The following is a 20220-nucleotide window of genomic DNA, read 5'->3' on the forward strand; positions in this document are numbered from 1 at the left end:
TCTTACATGTTTGTGTGAGTGTGTGTGAGTGTGTGTGTGTATGTGTTTTAAGTAAATACAAAATTTTAATATTATTATGAATTTACATAGAACAGTTTATTTTTTTTCTTTTTTGTTTATATTTCTATATATTTGTTCGTATGTATTAGTGTATTATTGTTATATGTTGAAGTATGTATATAAATAAATATAAATAAATAATAAACAATATAAATTTATACGACGATATGTTTAAACTACAAAAATACAATACGAAATATTTACTTTTTGTTTCATTTTTGTTTTTATTTGCTTGTTTTTATATTTGTATTCATTTTGCAAAAATAATAACAGAAAAAAAAACAATAAAACGGAAATCTATAATTTCTTGAATTGTTTGATTTTGTTCAATTTAAGTAAATATACATTTATATATTTCTATATATATAGACAATAGACCTGCTTAAAATTTAGCTTAAATATTTAATATATATTTTTTTGGTAATATTTTACTAAAAAGAGAGAAGAAAAATTTTTTTATATATTTTTTTGGTTGTATTCTATTGATATTTTTTTCTTTTGTTTATTTAAATGTTAAAGAGAAAATTTTTGGGGTTTTCATTTATTTTTGTAGCTATGTTACAGTTTGTTTAAGATTTATTTTCTTTACTTTTTTTGTTAATTTTTTTGGAATAAATGTATGATTATGTAGTTAGTTGTTGTCCTGTATAATTTTGTATGTTTATGTAAGTATTTGATATGTTGTTTGTTTATATGTATGTATTCGTTTGTATCTGTGTGTTATATGTTTTGAAGCTTAGCTGTATAAATGCGAGTTTTTTTTTCATATTGAATACAAAATATCTCTTCTTTTCTTTTGCTCAAACATAAGTTTTATGTCTTTACTAGTTGTTATTTTTTCGATTTTTCTTTAAATGTTATTTTTTATTTATATAATTTGTTTTAATTTCTTTGGATAAAGGAACTAAGATTTTATGAAAAAATATATTTATAATTTTTTTATTTATTATTCATTTTAATTTTAGAAGAAGGGGTTTTGTAAGAGAGCAGATGGTGGAAAAATTTTACTAAATAGCAGAGCTATTTAAAAATATCCATTGTAATTGGACCTTAAATAATTATGCAATTAAAATTCTAAATTTTTGTACAAGATCTTGTTAAGAATGTAACAAACTTTCTTGGACTTGTTTTGATCCAAACAAATTTTAATTGTAGAACTTTCAATCGGAACGAATTTTCATACAAAAACTTTTTTTAGCTTTTCCTAGAAAAACTTCTTTTGATCTACACAAACTTTTCATAGAATGACTGGTTTTGACCGAAACAAACTTACATTGATGAACTTTGAAACAAACATTTCGATCTTGTTTATATTGACACAAAAGATCTTGTTAAGATTGACACAAACTATTCGTGGAAGGACTTTTCATAGAAAAACTTTGAAACAAACATTTCGTAGAAGATCTTGTCTAGATTGACACAAACTAATCGTGGAAGGACTTTTCATAGAAGAGCTTTGAAACAAACATTCCATAGAAGGACTTGTTTTGACCGAAACAAACATACACTGAAGATCTTTGAGACAAACATTTCGATCTTGTTTAGATTGACACAATTGATCTTGTTTAGACTGACACAAACTATTCTTGGAAAGACTTTTCATAGAAGAACTTTGAAACAAAAATTTCGTAGATGATCTTGTTTAGATCGACACAAACTATTCGTGGAAGGACTTTTCATAGAAGAATTTTTAAGTAAACATTTCGTAGATAATCTTGTTTTGATCGAAACTAAAATTATATTAACAGAAGGATTTTATTCTATCGAAACAAACTTTTTGTAGGAACCTGTTTCGATGAAATAAACTTTTCATAAAAGAACTTTCCATATAAGTACTTGCTTTGATCGAAACATAAGAAAATTTATAATTCCTCCCTCTTCAATTATTACCCCTTCATTATTAAATACACTTAGCAAAAAGTTACCTAATTAAATAAATTTCCATTTTGTTTCTTTACATTACATTTTTTTCGCTTAACTTAAAACCAACAACTTTTTTGAGATCGTAAATTAAATTGACTTAATTGTATTTGCAACTGTACACAGGTTCATTAGCTTTTGAATATATCATTCTGGGGTTCATTTAAACGCTTTAGCATTGCATTGCGATGCAGCCAATATGGCGGAGGATCTGGTGGTTGTCCCGGTAGTGTAGTTTTCGATTTTAAAGTCATTTTTGGATTACTAGTAGGACTGCTGGCCGCAGCCAAAGCAGCATTATACATCACAGGATCAGCGGCATGGGCCGAATGACCCATACCCACTCTAAGGGGTACTTCTTTTTTGCGTATGGTCTCACAAGTCTCTTTCATTTTACACAATTGATCTTGTAGATTGCGATACTCTTCGAGAAAACGTTCTAGCTGGGCTGCATGATAGTCATAGGCCGTTACGGGTGTGGTGGTACTAGTGCTACTGCAATGCATTGAAGTACTTAAGCCACTGGGTGTAACGGCCGAGCCGGTAGTGGCCGTAGATCTATTGGTTAGAGAGCTAAAGTCCAGTAGAGGAGTAGCAGCCGAACTAAATGATCTTTGATGCTGCTGATACTCATGCACCGGTGAAGAGGGTAATGAGGGATTTCTGCGCGCAGCCGTGCTACTACTCGTTACTGTTGTTTTATTATTATTATTAGAAGAAGCTAAAGTATTTTTACTTGAACTATGCACCAGATTCAAAAAACTATTCGATCTTTGTCCCTTGGTATAAGTGACTGTACTGCCATAGGTGGAGTATGAAGATTCCGCCGAGAATCTTCTACCCAAAGCGATTTCATTAAGATAACTAGCATCTCCTAAAGTACTGCTGCCATACTTACTCGAATTATCCGCCAGCAAAGGTGATTGACTATCCGAGGAATTTTTAAAATATTTACCGGTATTCTTTAATTTTCTGGGCAGAGTACATAAAGCCCCATTAGTTTGATTTGTACTTGTAGCCTGAGCTACCGCATATTTAGCTATATCTAACAGATCCGGATAGTTGCTATCGAAGAGATCATTATCTGATGAGTCTTTGCCACTAAATATTGATGAATTGGCCTCTTCTTTGGGACTATAATAGTCCACTGTTGTATGATTGTTATTAAGATTACTGTGGGGTGATGTTATTTTCGTTGTTGCTATAGAGGTGGTTACCCAATTGGCAACATGATTGTAGGCCGAACTTTGCCTTGAAGCAGCATCAACTTTACTAGATATAGAGGCTGAGGCAGAATCGGGAGTAGACCTAAAATAGTAGTAGGAGAGAGAGATGAGAAAGTTTAGTGTTTTGCTGTTTAGTTTGAATTTTGCATGCAAACATTTAATAGCTAAATTTGATACTATAAAGTGCAGTGAAAAAAATCATGGTATTGCTTAAAAATTAGATTAAGAACAGAAGAGAAATTAAAAATTTAAGATAAAATGCCATGAATTTATGCATTAAGCTATGTGTCAGAAGTGTCTAAATAATTTTTTTTAGTTGCAAAAGTCTCAACGTGGATTAATGGTTTAAAGTATTTAGCTATTAACTTATTAATAATTCAGAATTAATTGTAGTATTTTGAATGAATGAAATATTTGTCACTATATAAGATTGAGCAAATGTCCCACAGGCACCATGGAACTTTATTTATAGATCTTTAAATAAAAATTATCTGCTTTAACTTAAAAATATTAAGTAAAATCTTTAAATTTAAACCTTAGAAAACTAAAAACAACTTAAATTTCCGCCATGGTAAAAAAGTCTTACTTCCCACCTCTTCCATTTATGACACTTTATTTCCCAGAAAACTTACTTAAAAACTCCTCTCACCTAAACGGAAATTATGCTAAATACAAAAACTAAAGAAACTCCTTATCTGCGAAAAATTTATAAAGCATGATAGTGTCAAATTATCAACTTGTATATAAAAGAGACTCATCTCTTCATTTCCAGCTAAAAAATCTTAAGAATAAGTATGAAAAATAAAATAAGCATTATCTGACAAAAACACACACACACGCACGTATAAAATAAAAACTAGAACACATAAATTAAATGGATTAAACAAATTAGCAAAGTTTCGTATTTTTACCACACTCCAGCCAGATACAATGGGACACATACATTCATCTACTTACGAGATGTTAATACAACACGCACAACAACAAAAACAAGAAAAGAAAACAAAAAACCAAAAAAAGTAGAAAACAACATTAAGAAAATCCTTTAAAATGAATTGTTTCGGCAAAGATTCTAAAAAAAAACTAAATACATAAAATGGAAATGAATGCTAGAAACTAAACTGAAGACGACACAGGACAAAACCAAAATAGTCAACTCGTACCAACAAGAAAAAAATTAAAACTAAAACTCAAGACTTATGATAGTTGAAAGAATGAAGGAAAAGGAAAAAATGACTTCAAACGATGGATGGCTGGATGAAATGCTTAGTAAGATGAATGTTATAAATATTTGTATGAATTAGTAAGCAAAAACTTATACGTTAAGTAGCTATGGCTAAATTCTTCAAAAACTCATGATGTCTATTTAAGAAAAGGCAAGAAAAAAATCATAATAAAAAGAGGGAAATAAATCTAAAATCCTTGAAACATGCCACTCTTATAAATATAGTTTTTATTAACAAAAACCCTTGAATTATGAAGAAGACGGACTAACAGAACTAGAGAAACTTATTCTAGTATTTTGCACATCATTAGCAGTGTGTTTTGCATTGGTATTCATAGTTTAAATTTAACCCCTTCTTACACTGGGGCCGTTTCGTGATTATTTGTTTTTACTGGTGCCACTACAAAACTATAGAATATACACTTGAAATATGTATGTGTAGTTGTGTCTTAAAACAACAAGAGTTGTTGCTACATAAGAAATATTGCAAAATAGAAACGTGATAAAGGAGGTGCGACTGGCGGAAACGGAAGGTAAAGAAACACTTGTATACTCGTATACTCAAACATAACGAAAACAAAAACGAAAAAAAAGTGTCAAGTATAAGCCATAATAATCTCAACAAGGGCAAAAAACTATACAACAAGTATTTATGGTGTTGTTTGTTGTTATTGTTGCTACTGTTGTGTTGTGTTGCTTTGCTATTGCTAATACAAGTGATGTGTAAGAGATGACAACAATCAGACATTAAAACAAAGAAGAATCGCATGCATTATTACACAAACTCACTCACTCTCTCAAACACCAGGATACAGACAGACAGCTACACTCAATTTCACACATCTTCACATACACACACAAACATACATACATAAGTTAACAGTTATATAGACACAACAACAGTTATTAGTAGTGTGTTTATAATATATACACAGTGAAAAGAGAGGGTGATGTTGCGGCTATTGTTGTTACTGGAAATAAAATAAAATAACATACACACACACACTCTCCTAGCTAGAGAGTAATAAACACAGACAAATATAAACACGCACACAGACACACATACATACATTTTAGTGAAAACATATACACATTTAGCAAAGCAATAAATTGAATGAAAAAACCAAAAAAAAAAACTGAAGATTTAGAAGAAACACAACAAAAAGGCAACTTACATACGACTCTTCTTTTTAAATTCTTTTTTTTTTTCTCATGTTGTTCTTCTTCTTTCTTATGAAAGACACTCTCACTGTATGTGCCTCTCTACATGAACGAAGGAATGAACGAACGAACGTACGTATGAACAAAAAACAAACTGAATGTTTAGTTTTTTATTTCTTTTTTTTTATTGTTTCTTTCTTTCGATTAGAACAGTGTGTGACAGACTTGACACATACCCCTTGGATTTAGTGATTGTGATAGTGATTAGTAGTACCATGATTTTTCGAGTAATCTACAAAAACACAAAAAATAATGTGAAAAGAAAAACTAACAAAAAAACAAGGAACAAAAACAACAATGTGCAATAAAACTAATGTAAGGAAGAACAGTGGTACGAATTGGAAGAAAAAAGAAGTTAGATAAGAGTTGTATACGTTTATGAGGAGTACTGTAAAAGAAGGGAAATATTAATGTTTTTTTGGATGTTCCAGTAAAGTTTAGATTTGCACCAACATTACTATTTATACAAACATTGGTCATACCAACCGTAGTACCAATAAATGATTAAAGCACAGATTGAAAATTTTAAGATATACTCATATTAAGTATTCTTAAGTCGGAAACCATCACCGAATCTTAAGAAAGTCTTTTTTACCGGTTATTTTATATATTATCATTAAAATTGAATGATTACACAGTGCAACACGAAAAAATATAACCATATACGGATACCACTACCTCATTAAAGACCAAAAACTATGAGCCTCCAAAGATTTAGCGCCTCGGTGTCATTTTTGCAAAAGAGTAATTATTTTTAAGGTTCATATATCGCAAACCGTTTAGCTCTTGTCATAAGAACAAAAATTGTGAACATATAAAATCAAAAAAACTCCAAGATATTTCAAGTTATTCTCTAAACTAGCCGTATACTTAATATTTGTAATATCAGTAAATAACTAACACGTATACGTACAGGTGGCGTTAATATGAGCAGTGTAATTTCACAATCTAAGACTTTTCACTTGAAATGAAAAAATGAAGTTTTTTTTTTTGATTTTACAAGTTCGCTATTATTGTTCTCTATGACAAGTGCTACAACTTTGCCTCAGAGAGTAAATCAAGCAAGATATGTGCTTGCAATAATGGTATCGAGGCATTTTGGGAAAAACTGGGAGACACGAGTCTTTTTGTTTGGTCTTTTATGTTATCAGTATATGGTTATATTTCACGGAATATACTCCCTATAGTTAAAGGATTTTACTTTCTATAGTCAATAGGCTATAGTCTCTAGTTCAACTATCTATAGTGTATGTAGTCAGCGGATTGTTGTTTCTATAGTCACTTAGTAACCTGTAGTCTGGAGACTACTCTCTACAGTCAATTGGTTGCACTCTCCATGGTCAATGACCAACACTCTCTATAGTCAGAAGACTATAGGCCCTATGTTTTAAAGGAACTATAATCTCAATGTAATATAGTCTCTATACAAGGAACTGTAGTTTATACATATATCAGTAATAAGTAGGCTATAATCTACGAACTCTACTCTCTTCAGTAAATTAACTATTTCTTCCATAGTCAAGCGCGTTGAATCTATATATTCTCTTAAGTCAAAGGGCTAGATCCTCTATCTTCATAGTCAACGAACTATAGCCTCTATAGTCGATGCAGTGTGGATTGCAGTCTTAGTATTCATTAAGCTGACTACGACCATAACTAATGCACTATAATGTTTTTAGTCAACAGACTATAGTCACTATATTCAAGGAACTACAAATTCTAAAGTTAATAGACTATAGCCTCTGTAGTTTATATATCAAAGGGCTTAGTTCTGTAAAAGGACTATACCTTTCAGAGACGGTAGTTTCTATATTTAATAGACTTAGCCTATATAATCTCCAATCTATAGTTTTTACAGTCAGCGGGCAGTACACTCCATTGTAAACGGACTGTATTCTCTATATAGTCAACGTACTGCATTTTTTATAGTCAACGGGCTATAATCTCTATAGTCACTGTAAACAGCCAACCTATATTTTCTATTGTCTCAATAGTCCAGTCTTAATAGTCAAGAGACTATTGTATATAGTGAGTGGAATATATAGAATCTAGAGACTGTAGTCTCTAAAATATAGAGTCCACAGTCTGTAAAATTTAGATATTAGAGTCTGCTTAGTAAATAAATCTCAACATAACACTTTTACAATTCACAATTTGAAGGTTACCAAAAACTCAACCACAATTTCCATAAATAAAAATTTTAAACTTCCTTTAAATTTAACTTTCAATTGCTTACAACCAAGTCAAAGGATTATTGAATTTTCAAGTAGGGCAAATAAATATACAAACATAAATACTCTGAACTTTACAAACAATATATATACATATGTATATTGCTTATTCTCAGCCAACACAAATGGCTAGAGGCTTGTTTTCATAATAGCAGCGTTAACAACGACAAAAAAATCAGTTTGCAAATTGCCAAATGAAATGATTTACAAAACTGTATACAACTCTATATGTTACTACAGTAATACCTCGAAAGACAATTGAAATTAAGTTTCAAAGTAGTCTTACTAAGAGCCTGATATCACCTTAATTAAATGGAATGAAGATACAATAAGAAGTTCTAGTGAACCAAAAATATTGATGACGTAAATCGAGGAATTACATACATTTGTAGCAATGTACCACTGTACCACTTGCTGCCTGCCACTTAAAGTGATTGGTTAATAAGTAACAGGGCTGGTTCGTTGGTTAGTTGGAAGGGTTAAGGTGTAAGGATAGAAAAGGATTTAAAACTTTAAAAAAATACTACATTTTACAAACTAAAATCATACCTACCCAATATCAATAAGACGTGGTATATGCAAATCTGTGTCGTCTTTTAAGCCACTCGTTTGTGTGCCACTAACGCCGCCATCCAAATGCATTACTGTGTCCTGAGGTGTAGATGATTGAAATGCTGAACCCGTTTTCCACCTCGGCGCTGTTAAAGAGGTTGTTGTTGTTGTCAGTGTACCATTGTGTGTTGTGGTAGATGCCAACAATAGACTGCGTTGGTAGGTTTTGTGACTACCGCCACCAAAGCCCTGATGATGTTGCTGTTGATGCTGCATGTGATCGTTATCATCATCATCGCAATGCGTGGGTATGTTACGATAATCACCATTACGTTTGGAACTGCCACCGCTGGGATTAATGATTGCACCACCCGTATCACCCCCGTCATCAGAGCCACAATTGAGTGGGGTAGTGGCAGAGCACAAATAGCCGTTTTCATTGTCATGAAAAATTTGTCCCTGTGTGCTGCCGTTTTTGCTTGTTTCCTGCATACCAGTTTTGCCACCCAAATCCGGTTTGTTGGTAGGTCCGCCATTATTGCCAGCTCCACCAATGCCACCACCACCCGTAATACGTGAAGTCATTTCGATTTTTTCATAACTTTCTGTACGACCCTGCGGCATAGTATTCCACAAACGCATTTTCCTTTTGCGGCGCAATGAACAGAAACATATGGCAGCAAATGATGAGCCGGCGACAAAGAGTAGAGCAATGAATATGCAGAGTAAAATAACTTTGAATCCTAAAGGAGCCTCTGGCGGTCGTCTAGATACAGCCAGCGTAACGGATGCTTCCACCTTTCCGGCTTTATTTTCAGCTGCACAAGTATAAATGCCAGCATCTTGCATATCAGCCGTGAGTATGGTGAGATTGGAGGCATTTCGTAACATATTTACCACATATGTTTTTCTGCCTTGTATAGCAGCCGCTGTTCTGGGGCTGTTTGAAGGACTATCCCCATTGGTGGCGGTTAGATTGGCAATTACACGATTTTTCACCATCCATTTAACGGAAGGCTCTGGTACTCCTTCCACATAACAGCTCATGGTTACATTTCTACCTTCTACTCCATGAGCTGTCGTATCAGTGGCTATAATTTGTGGCACACAGGCAAAATCGTCTAAATCTATTTTGTCCCATGACTTGCCCGCTAAACGGGGAGGATTTTGACATACTGGCGGTATACCACAGGGTATATTCTCTCTTAACATCCAAGATCTTAAAGGTCTTAAAGCACAGGAACAATTCCACTGATTGCGGGACAGAGTAATGCCATGCAGATTTGTTAGTGACGTTATAGTACCCGATCTCACTTCAGACAATTTATTGCCATCTAACTTTAAATATTCCAGACTAGACTCTAGACCAGCAAAAGCCTTTACCTCTACTCTCTCCACACGACAATCACTCAGTTCCAGTCTTACCAAATGCTGCATTTTCTTAAAGGCATCATTGCCTACTATCATTATAGGATTACCATTCATTTTCAATTCTCTCAGTTCCGTAACACTCTCCAAAGCATCGGAAGGTATATGAGCCAAAGCATTATAGCTTAGATCCAACTCTACTAGATTGATAAGACCACGAAACGCGTAACGCTCTATTAGCCGCAGTCGACATTTGGCCAAATATACCTTTTGCAAATTCAATAAATTCACTTCGGCAAAGGTGTCATCGGGTATGGTGGCAATTTCGTTACCGGTCAGATCCAAAGCTTGGGTACCAGCATCCAACGGAGCTGGGATATGTGTTAAATTAGCGTTAAGGCACAAAACAGACTCTTTGCCACTCTTCCACTTGCACTCACAAACACTAGGGCACTCGGCCATCGATTTGTGAAATATATTGCTGAGACAGCACAGCAGCCACAGCAACTGTATCAGAGGTATGCTGCGAAATCGTTTCAGGGTGTCAAACAGAGGTAAATTAAGAGAAGTTCGTGGAGTATTGGTGAAATGCTTTGATTTTCTTCTCACCTTAAAGGAGAGCGTTATACTCTGGGCAGTATTATCGGCACGTAGACAGTACACGGTAGGAGTCTCTAGAAAGTTTTGATAGCAGTTGCCGTGTATGCATTGTTCGTGTTCGTATTCTGGCTCTTGATGAGATGTTGGACGATAGTGGTGGTGATGATGATGTTCGTGCTGTTGATGAAAATTGTTGCAATTTTGATGTAATCGTGTGGGCGAGTATTCGTCTTGTTGTTGTTGTTGCTGCAAAGCATTCACTTTCATAGATGATTGGGTTGTTGTAGTTGTTAATGCTGCTGTTGTAACTATAGCCACTGCTGGTGCTAGTGACTCTGTTGCTGTTGCTGCTGCTTCTGCTGCTATGTTGGTTTTTATTATTTTGATAAGTTTGTTTCGGGCCATGGCATATCAGGCTATTGTTGTATATCTGTGTAGTTAGTAAATGTGTATGTAAGTGCATAATCCACATTTGTATACGTAAGTGTATGTGTATTATGATTTTTCGTAAAGGTATATGATTATGTGTTTCAGTTGAAGTACCCAGCAAAAGCCTATTGTATTTGGCCCTCAATGCATGAATGAGCCAATGTTACAACGTTCAGTTTTTATTTTTTTGTTTCCTTCTTTCATTCATATATTTTTCGATTATGATGCCTTTGTTATTATTAGTGTTATAGTGGATTTTTGTATTTGCTGTTGTTGTTGTTTTGTTCAGAAATTTACTTTAAACTCATTGATTCACTATTATGGTTTTTGCCAATTTTAATCATCATACAGGATATACTTCCCATTGGAATTTTTATTGTTTTGTTTATAAGTTTGCATTTGCATGATGCAATCGGTTGGCTGGCTGATCGTTTTCCAGTTATGGCATGTGAACACAATGGCTTCCTTCTTCAATCAGTGTTGTTATGATTTAGAAATTATTGTTGTAAAAATCTGAAAATGAAAAGAGTTGGAGAAAATCAGAAAAAAGTGAAATTATACATATTTCATCTATATATAAACTATAAACAGAAATAGTGTTTTGTTTTGTTTAGTAAAACACAATAAAACCGGCAGAATGATAATAACTCTGTGCAATTTTAAGTGATTATAATCATTGCGAAAGAAAATCTCTCACACAGTTACTAATTGCAAACAATTTTCAATCATTTTAGTTTTAATTAATGGGAAATTCTTGTTTTTATTACGATTAGCTAGATAAATGCAATGGTTAATGAAAAGGGCTTTTTTGAGTTATTAAGGCAATTCGTGGAGAAAGTTATATAAAAAATTATAATTTATGTGATATAGTTTACTAATGGCATTTTTTCTTTATTTATGTAATTCATTGAAAATTCATTAATATGGAGACATTTGAGACTGATAATAGTAACAGAGTAAAATGTTCAAGATAATGAAGGGAATGGTTATGATATTCTTCGCTAAAAACTAATTTTGTTTAATATTATGTGTTGTTTAATTACACAGGGCAGCAAGTTTTTAGTCCAGTTTTTATCCAAGGTATACTTTTTTAAGAATTCAAAATTTATCCATTGCATCAGGTTTTCTAGTTATCGTGTCAGGAAACCCCGCGAAGACACCTATATTTATAAACTTTCCCATCTCATCTGAAAGTCCAATCTCTGTATTTTAAAATAAATTTAACACTTTTTGCTTTATCCTGTCAAGGTTAACTTCACATTAAAACTAATTAAAATAGTTCACGCTATAAGAATTTTTACATAAAATCATTATTATTAATTTGAAATATTTGTCAAAATCATTTTTTCCTAAAACTAATATACAATACTTGTGTACTTTTGAGGTCATAGAAACATTTTCACTTTTATCCTTTGCACTCTATATGTATATGTATGTACGTATGTATGTGTGAAACTAAAAGGGAACAGCCAAAAATTTCGAAACTAGGCCATAAAAGCAAATAAATCATTTGAGCTGTTTTTTTTTTTTTGCTTGATTTTAATCAAAAAATCTAGGTCTTTTAACTTTATCATCTACCGAGTGTTGAATTTAGTTTTCTCTCCATTTTTGCTTAATATTCAAATTTAATACTGAACATATTTATATATAGAAATATGAAAGCATTTTTTTGTGTGTTCTCTCCTTTGCGGAAAATATTTTCTAAACAGTGGAACACAAATAAAACCAAAATGTTCTTAAAGCTAAAATAGATTTTATAAAACTTTGCCTTAAGTACTTCACGACAAATCCATTTTCTCTATATAAGTTGTTAGTTTTTGATTTTTATACTAAAACCATTCATTAAAGCCCTGTTGGCCTGTATTAATAGTATATATCAAATTACACAAACACATATGAAAATTATAGTTATAGTTGTTGTATAGCACAAACATAATTCATATCTCATGTTAAATGGTCGTTCTCATGTTGGAAATTCTTTTAAAGTTTCGTTTTTTTTTTTTTTTTTTTTTTGTTTTTTAATTCTTTTTCACTACTTTTATAGTTTTTCTCTCCATATAACCAAAATAGATGTATAGATGTTTGTTGCTGTAGTTACATACATACATCTATTTTGTTTTATATACTAAAACTTGAAATATTAGTATGTCTACCATTGCTAATGGTAGTAAAAACATATTAGCAGCAGTCCCGACTTAAATACTGAGTAATAAATTTTCATTTAGATTTTTTCCATGCTGATATTACTTACATTTAGTTTTACACATATTTATTACAACAAATTTATATAAGAATATAACTAAGTGCTAGTGTGTGTGTATGTGAGTTTATGTGTAGAAAATTATAAATTATATTTTTGTAGGTATTAAAATACTATAGCAAAATTGTATTTGGTATATATTGCTAAACCCAGCAAAAGTTTTGTTTCAGTTCTTTGATTATAGTTTGTGTGACAGTAGGAAATACAAATTGGTTTTACCATACCGAATTTTAAGTAATTCCGAGTTCCAAGGGTTTCTATTAAAAATATCAACATCTTTTATTTTCAATTAAACATCAGATCTTAAAGTCCCCAACTGATCCCCAAATGTTCATCCCTTTTTAACTATAAACTGCGCTTTCACTAAAAACCAAGTTTTTCACTAAAAACTCAGATTTTCACTAAAAACTCAGTTTTTCATTAAAATTTAAGATTTTCACTATAAACTCAGTTTTTCACTAAGAACTCAGTTTTTCACTAAAAACTCAGTTTTTCACTAAAAACTCAGTTTTTCACTAAAAACTCAGTTTTTCACTAAAAACTCAGTTTTTCAAATAAAACTCAGTTTTTCACATAAAAATCTGTTTTCCACTAAAATTTCAGTTTATCACTAAAAACTCAGTATTTCACTAAATACTTAGCTTTTCACTAAAAACTTAGTTTTTTTTTTTTTTTTTGTTTTGCAAAAAACTACTGTTGGTCTTAACGCAATACTTAATATTTAATTAAAATCATACAAAGAGTGAAAAACTCAGCATGTTGTATAAATATATATATATGAGAGAAAACTAATATGAAAATATTATTTTCATAATATATTCTTATAGGTACAGATGAAAAGAAAAACTAAATAAAGTCAAATACATAATACAAAACCTAAGAAATATTTAAGCAATTTATATAAACAAATGTTTATTAAGCAACAATAAAATGCTGGTATATTAAATTCAGTTTAGTAAATAATTGAATTAGCTGCTTATTATTAACTTAGAAAAAGACTGCGAGAAATATAAAAAAACATTAATACAAGACATCAGTATATTATTTAAGATTATAAGAAAAAATAATAATAAGCATAATGTACAACAATAACGACAGTCATCAGTTTCCAAATGGAAATGCAAATTTGTTTTAACAGCAAAATTATGCACAGCCAGTTAGTACACATACACATCATCAAACCACATCAAAACAACCAACAAAACCAAGTTCGTTTAATGCCATTTTCTGATATTGGTTATTAACGAGCATATCCACTAAAAACTATAACAGACATTTTTTTCCATATAATCTCTATTGTATTCTGGATGTGTATATGCATGCGACAGACTATGGCATGAAATGAATAAAATAGCAAAACAGCCGAAATACAGCATTACATACATGTGCAGAAATTACTGGGCATAAACCATTAACACGGAAATAGATGAGAAAAAAGGTTAAGCATACGCCTTATTGCATGCATTTTAATTTAGCAAAATATTGTTGCTGGAGTTGTGTAGCAGTAGTCGAATAACAACAAACTAAATATTTTACACTATGGAAGGGAAATAGATAAAGAAGAATTATTTTAAATTACTGATCTAGAACTGAACTAGAACTAAACTAGAACTGAACTAGTACTGAACTAGAACTGAACTAGAACTGAACTAGAACTGAACTAGAACTGAACTAGAACTGAACTAGAACTGAACTAGAACTGAACTAGAACTGAACTAGAACTGAACTAGAACTGAAACTAGAACTGAACTAGAACTGAACTAACTGAACTAGAACTGAACTAGAAACTGACGAGAACTGAACTAGAACTGCAGAACTGAACTAGAACTGAACTAGAAACTGAACTAGAACTGAACTAGAACTGAACTAGAACTGAACTAGAACTGAACTAGAACTGAACTAGAACTGAACAGAACTGAACTAGAACTGAACTAGAACTGAACTAGACTGAACTAGAACTGAAACTAGAACTGAACTAGAACTGACCTAGAACTGAACTAGAACTGAACTAGAACTGAACTAGAACTGAACTAGAACTGAACTAGAACTGAACTAGAACTGAACTAGAACTGAACTAGAACTGAACTAGAACTGAACTAGAACTGAACTTAAGAACTGAACTAGAACTGAACTAGAAACTGAACTAGAAAAAACTGAACTAGAAGCTGAACGAAAGAACTGAACTAGACTGAGACTAGACTGAACTAGAAACTGAACTAGAACTGGAACTAGAACCTGAACTAGAACTGAACTAGAACTGAACTAGAACTGAACTAGAACTGAACTAGAACTGAAACTACCACTGAACTAGAACTGAACTAAAACTGAACTAGAACTGAACTAGAACTGAACTAGAACTGAACTAGAACTGAACTAGAACTGAACTAGAACTGAACTAAACTGAACTAGAACTGAACTAGAACTGAACTAGAACTGAACTAGAACTGAACTAGAACTGAACTAGAACTGAACTAGAACTGAACTAGAACTGAACTAGAACTGAACTAGAACTGACTAGAACTGAACTAGAACTGAACTAGAACTGAACTAGAACTGAACTAGAACTGAACTAGAACTGAACTAGAACTGAACTAGAATGAACTAGAACTGAACTAGAACTGAACTAGAACTGAACTAGAACTGAACTAGAACTGAACTAGAACTGAACTAGAACTGAACTGAACTGAACTAGAACTGAACTAGAACTGAACTAGAACTGAACTAGAACTTAACTAGAACTGAACTGGAACTGAACTGAACTGAACTAGAACTGAACTAGAACTGAACTAGAACTGAACTAGAACTAGAACTGAACTAGAACTGAACTAGAACTGAACTAGAACTGAACTAGAACTGAACTAGAACTGAACTAGAACTGAACTAGAACTGAACTAGAACTGAACTAGAACTGAACTAGAACTGAACTATAACTGAACTAGAACTGAACTAGAACTGAAATTTTAATTTGTATTTTTCGCTCTATTGGAAAAACGTTACTGAAATTCCCATAGTGGATTTAACCAAATAGTTGTAGTAATATTTGTTGTATGTTCTTGGCCATTATCATAACCATAGCGAATGCCACACCGATATAAACACACTACAAAACACACACATGCTAACTAACCATACAGAGATACAGATAGACACCGTTATACATTTACAGACATGCAACACCATACAATGAAGCTAATAACTGCATAAATATTACAAGCACCATAAAACGACAACAGCAACAAACTCGAGAAAAGTTAAGCTAAAAACTAACAACGACTAATACACTTACCGACAAACTAATACACAAACAAAATATACATACATACATTGACTAACAACTTGGAGTTATAAAACTCAGGCTTGAAATTTTACATATAAATGATTTGGGTGAAAAAAATTCGCAAAAAAGCATTAGGAGAAGAAAAAAAAGAACATAATTTGCAGCTGGTTGTTGTTATTAAAATACATTATGATTTTCATTTCTTTTTGTAATTTTTGAATTTCTATTACTAAACAACATATTGTGTGTGTGTATGTATGTGTTGCACTCATACTGTGTCCCAACACTATTTACAAAAACCATGCAACTACTACTAAATACAACAGCAATGCACTTTAGACATGAGAGATGTCATGTCCTTGTAGTTGTTTTTGCAGCTACAGGCAAAAAACAAAATGAAAACAAATCTAAATATCATATTTAAAATTTGTATTTGTTTCTGCTGCCCCTGCTTCGACTGTACTGTTGTTGGTTACATTGTTGGCTGTATTTAGTGGCCATCATTGTCATCATCATCATGACAAACTGCAGGCAGCAGCTACAACTTGATATAATGTGTATTACGAAAAACAAGAGGAAGAAAAGGACAATACGTAAACATTGGAATTAGCAAGAACAGAAATGGAATTTACTGGTGACATTCATACTACGACTACTATTTAGTCATGCAATGGTACAAACAATTCAGATGTTTTAAATTGGCTTTTCTAACGGAAAATGCCACAATAACAGAAAAAAACTTAGTTAAGCTAGAAATGTATTTAACATGTTGTAGTATTGTGGCAAATAAGTATTTAGCTTTGTTTCCTATTCTTTTTATGTTTTATTTTTTTTTATTTTTCATTTCCAGTTAAGTTAGTATTTTATTTGCTTGAAATGTATTCATTTATTTTTTCACTCAGCTACTGTTGTATTTGGTGGCAAGTATAGTTTATAAGCTAAAGGCCTTAATTCATTTCCTTTTGCAATACTTATAGCTCTGTTCATGCATTTGTTTGTTTGCAGTGGTGGCTAATATTTACAATTTATTATTGCAGTAGTATTTAAATTATGTTAAATATGACAGGTTGTAATAATGAGTACTCGTAATGTTTACTAATAAATATTTGTTAAAGAAAACAACAGAAATGAAAAAAAATATTTTAAATTTAAAAGAAAAGATTAAATATTATTTAGTTGATACTCTACATGCATTTATAATTACTTATTAATGTTTTGTAATTTGTTTAAATTATTCATAGAGTTTACAATTGTAAAAAGGAAATTTAAGTCATAGCCAGTACACGATACTGTTGACATTAAAGGAATGTCCTTATAAATTTGTTGTCTGAGTTTATAATTGAAGGCATTATAAATACCTAATAAGTATTTTTTGCTCGAAGAGCATGTTCTGGATGGTAACTAATGAGATAAATTAAAATGAGTTCGAAAGTCCGCAATGCCCTCTTTTGCCTTGTAGTGGATGGGAACTACAAGGTTCTGTTCTAGTTCAGTTCTAGTTCAGTTCTAGTTCAGTTCTAGTTCAGTTCTAGTTCAGTTCTAGTTAGTTCAGTTCTAGTTCAGTTCAGTTCTAGTTCAGTTCTAGTTCAGTTCTAGTTCTAGTTCAGTTCTAGTTCAGTTCTAGTTCAGTTCTAGTTCAGTTCTAGTTCAGTTCTAGTTCAGTTCTAGTTCAGTTCTAGTTCAGTTCTAGTTCAGTTCTAGTTCAGTTCTAGTTCAGTTCTAGTTCAGTTCTAGTTCAGTTCTAGTTCAGTTCTAGTTCAGTTCTAGTTCAGTTCTAGTTCAGTTCTAGTTCAGTTCTAGTTCAGTTCTAGTTCAGTTCTAGTTCAGTTCTAGTTCAGTTCTAGTTCAGTTCTAGTTCAGTTCTAGTTCAGTTCTAGTTCAGTTCTAGTTCAGTTCTAGTGCAGTTCTAGTTCAGTAGAGTTCAGTTCTAGTGCGTTCTAGTTCAGTTCTAGTTCAGTTCTAGTTCAGTTCTAGTTCAGTTCTAGTTCAGTTCTAGTTCAGTTCTAGTTCAGTTTCTAGTTCAGTTCTAGTTCAGTTCTAGTTCAGTTCTAGTTCAGTTCTAGTTCAGTTCTAGTTCAGTTCTAGTTCAGTTTAGTTAGTTCTAGTTCTAGTTCAGTTCTAGTTCAGTTCTAGTTCAGTTCTAGTTCAGTTCTAGTTCAGTTCTAGTTCAGTTCTAGTTCAGTTAGTAGTTCAGTTCTAGTTCATTTCTAGTTCAGTTCTAGTTCAGTTCTAGTTCAGTTCTAGTTCAGTTCTAGTTCAGTTCTAGTTCAGTTCTAGTTCAGTTTCTAGTTCAGTTCTAGTTCAGTTCTAGTTCAGTTCTAGTTCAGTTCTAGTTCAGTTCTAGTTCAGTTCTAGTTCAGTTCTAGTTCAGTTCTAGTTCAGTTCTAGTTCAGTTCTAGTTCAGTTCTAGTTCAGTTCTAGTTCAGTTCTAGTTCAGTTCTAGTTCAGTTCTAGTTCAGTTCTATTTCAGTTCTAGTTCAGTTCTAGTTCAGTTCTAGTTCAGTTCTAGTTCAGTTCTAGTTCAGTTCTAGTTCAGTTCTAGTTTCAGTAGTTCTAGTTCAGTTCTAGTTCAGTTCTAGTTCAGTTCTAGTTCAGTTCTAGTTCAGTTCTAGTTCAGTTCTAGTTCAGTTCTAGTTCAGTTCTAGTTCAGTTCTAGTTCAGATTCTAGTTCAGTTCTAGTTCAGTTCTAGTTCAGTTCTAGTTCAGTCTAGTTCAGTTCTAGTTCAGTTCTAGTTCAGTTCTAGTTCAGTTCTTAGTTCAGTTCTAGTTCAGTTAGTTCAGTTCTAGTTCAGTTCTAGTCAGTTCTAGTTCAGTTCTAGTTCAGTTCTAGTTCAGTTCTAGTTCAGTTCTAGTTCAGTTCTAGTTCAGTTCTAGTTCAGTTCTAGTTCAGTTTCTATTTCAGTTCTAGTTCAGTTCTAGTTCAGTTCTAGTTCAGTTCTAGTTCAGTTCTAGTTCAGTTCTAGTTCAGTTCTAGTTCAGTTCTAGTTCAGTTCTAGTTTCAGTTCTAGTTCAGTTCTAGTCAGTTCTAGTTCAGTCTAGTTCAGTTCTAGTTCAGTTTCTAGTTCAGTTCTAGTCAGTTCTAGTTCAGTTCTAGTTCAGTTCTAGTTCAGTTCTAGTTCTAGTTCAGTTCTAGTTCAGTTCTAGTTCAGTTCTAGTTCAGTTCTAGTTCAGTTCTAGTTCAGTTCTAGTTCAGTTATAGTTCTTCTAGTTCAGTTCTAGTTCAGTTCTAGTTCAGTTCTAGTTCAGTTCTAGTTCAGTTCTAGTTCAGTTTCTAGTTCAGTTCTAGTTCAGTTCTAGTTCAGTTCTAGTTCAGTTCTAGTTCAGTTCTAGTTCAGTTCTAGTTCAGTTCTAGTTCAGTTCTAGTTCAGTTCTAGTTCAGTTCTAGTTCAGTTCTAGTTCAGTTCTAGTTCAGTTCTAGTTCAGTTCTAGTTCAGTTCTAGTTCAGTTCTAGTTCAGTTCTAGTTCAGTTCTAGTTCAGTTCTAGTTCAGTTCTAGTTCAGTTCTAGTTCAGTTCTAGTTCAGTTCTAGTTCAGTTCTAGTTCAGTTCTAGTTCAGTTCTAGTTCAGTTCTAGTTCAGTTCTAGTTCAGTTCTAGTTCAGTTCTAGTTCAGTTCTAGTTCAGTTCTAGTTCAGTTCTAGTTCAGTTCTAGTTCAGTTCTAGTTCAGTTCTAGTTCAGTTCTAGTTCAGTTCTAGTTCAGTCTAGTTCAGTTCTAGTTCAGTCTAGTTAGTTCTAGTTCAGTTCTAGTTCAGTCTAGTTCAGTTCTAGTTCAGTTCTAGTTCAGTTCTAGTTCAGTTCTAGTTCAGTTCTAGTTCAGTTCTAGTTCAGTTCTAGTTCAGTTCTAGTTCAGTTC

At 32.4% G+C, this 20220-nt stretch overlaps 1 protein-coding gene across 1 annotated transcript in view; it reads right to left on the reverse strand.

The window, feature by feature from the left end:
• Window positions 1-308: 308 nt before the first annotated feature.
• Window positions 309-20220, reverse strand: part of LOC119612625 — a 30535-nt gene continuing 10623 nt past the window's right edge. Inside the window, exons 2-3 of the mRNA XM_037968452.1 lie at window positions 8437-11345; window positions 309-3288 (exon numbers count right to left, since the gene is read on the reverse strand). Of these exons, the coding sequence (XP_037824380.1) occupies window positions 2112-3288; window positions 8437-10808 (3549 nt within the window). The 5' untranslated portion in view covers window positions 10809-11345 and the 3' untranslated portion in view covers window positions 309-2111. The remainder of the gene's footprint in view (window positions 3289-8436; window positions 11346-20220) is intronic.

Source organism: Lucilia sericata, unplaced genomic scaffold (assembly GCF_015586225.1).
Source record: "Lucilia sericata isolate MDLA Ls3-8-SP2 unplaced genomic scaffold, ASM1558622v1 Contig001770F_arrow, whole genome shotgun sequence".
In the NCBI taxonomy this organism is placed as follows: Eukaryota; Metazoa; Arthropoda; class Insecta; order Diptera; family Calliphoridae; genus Lucilia; species Lucilia sericata.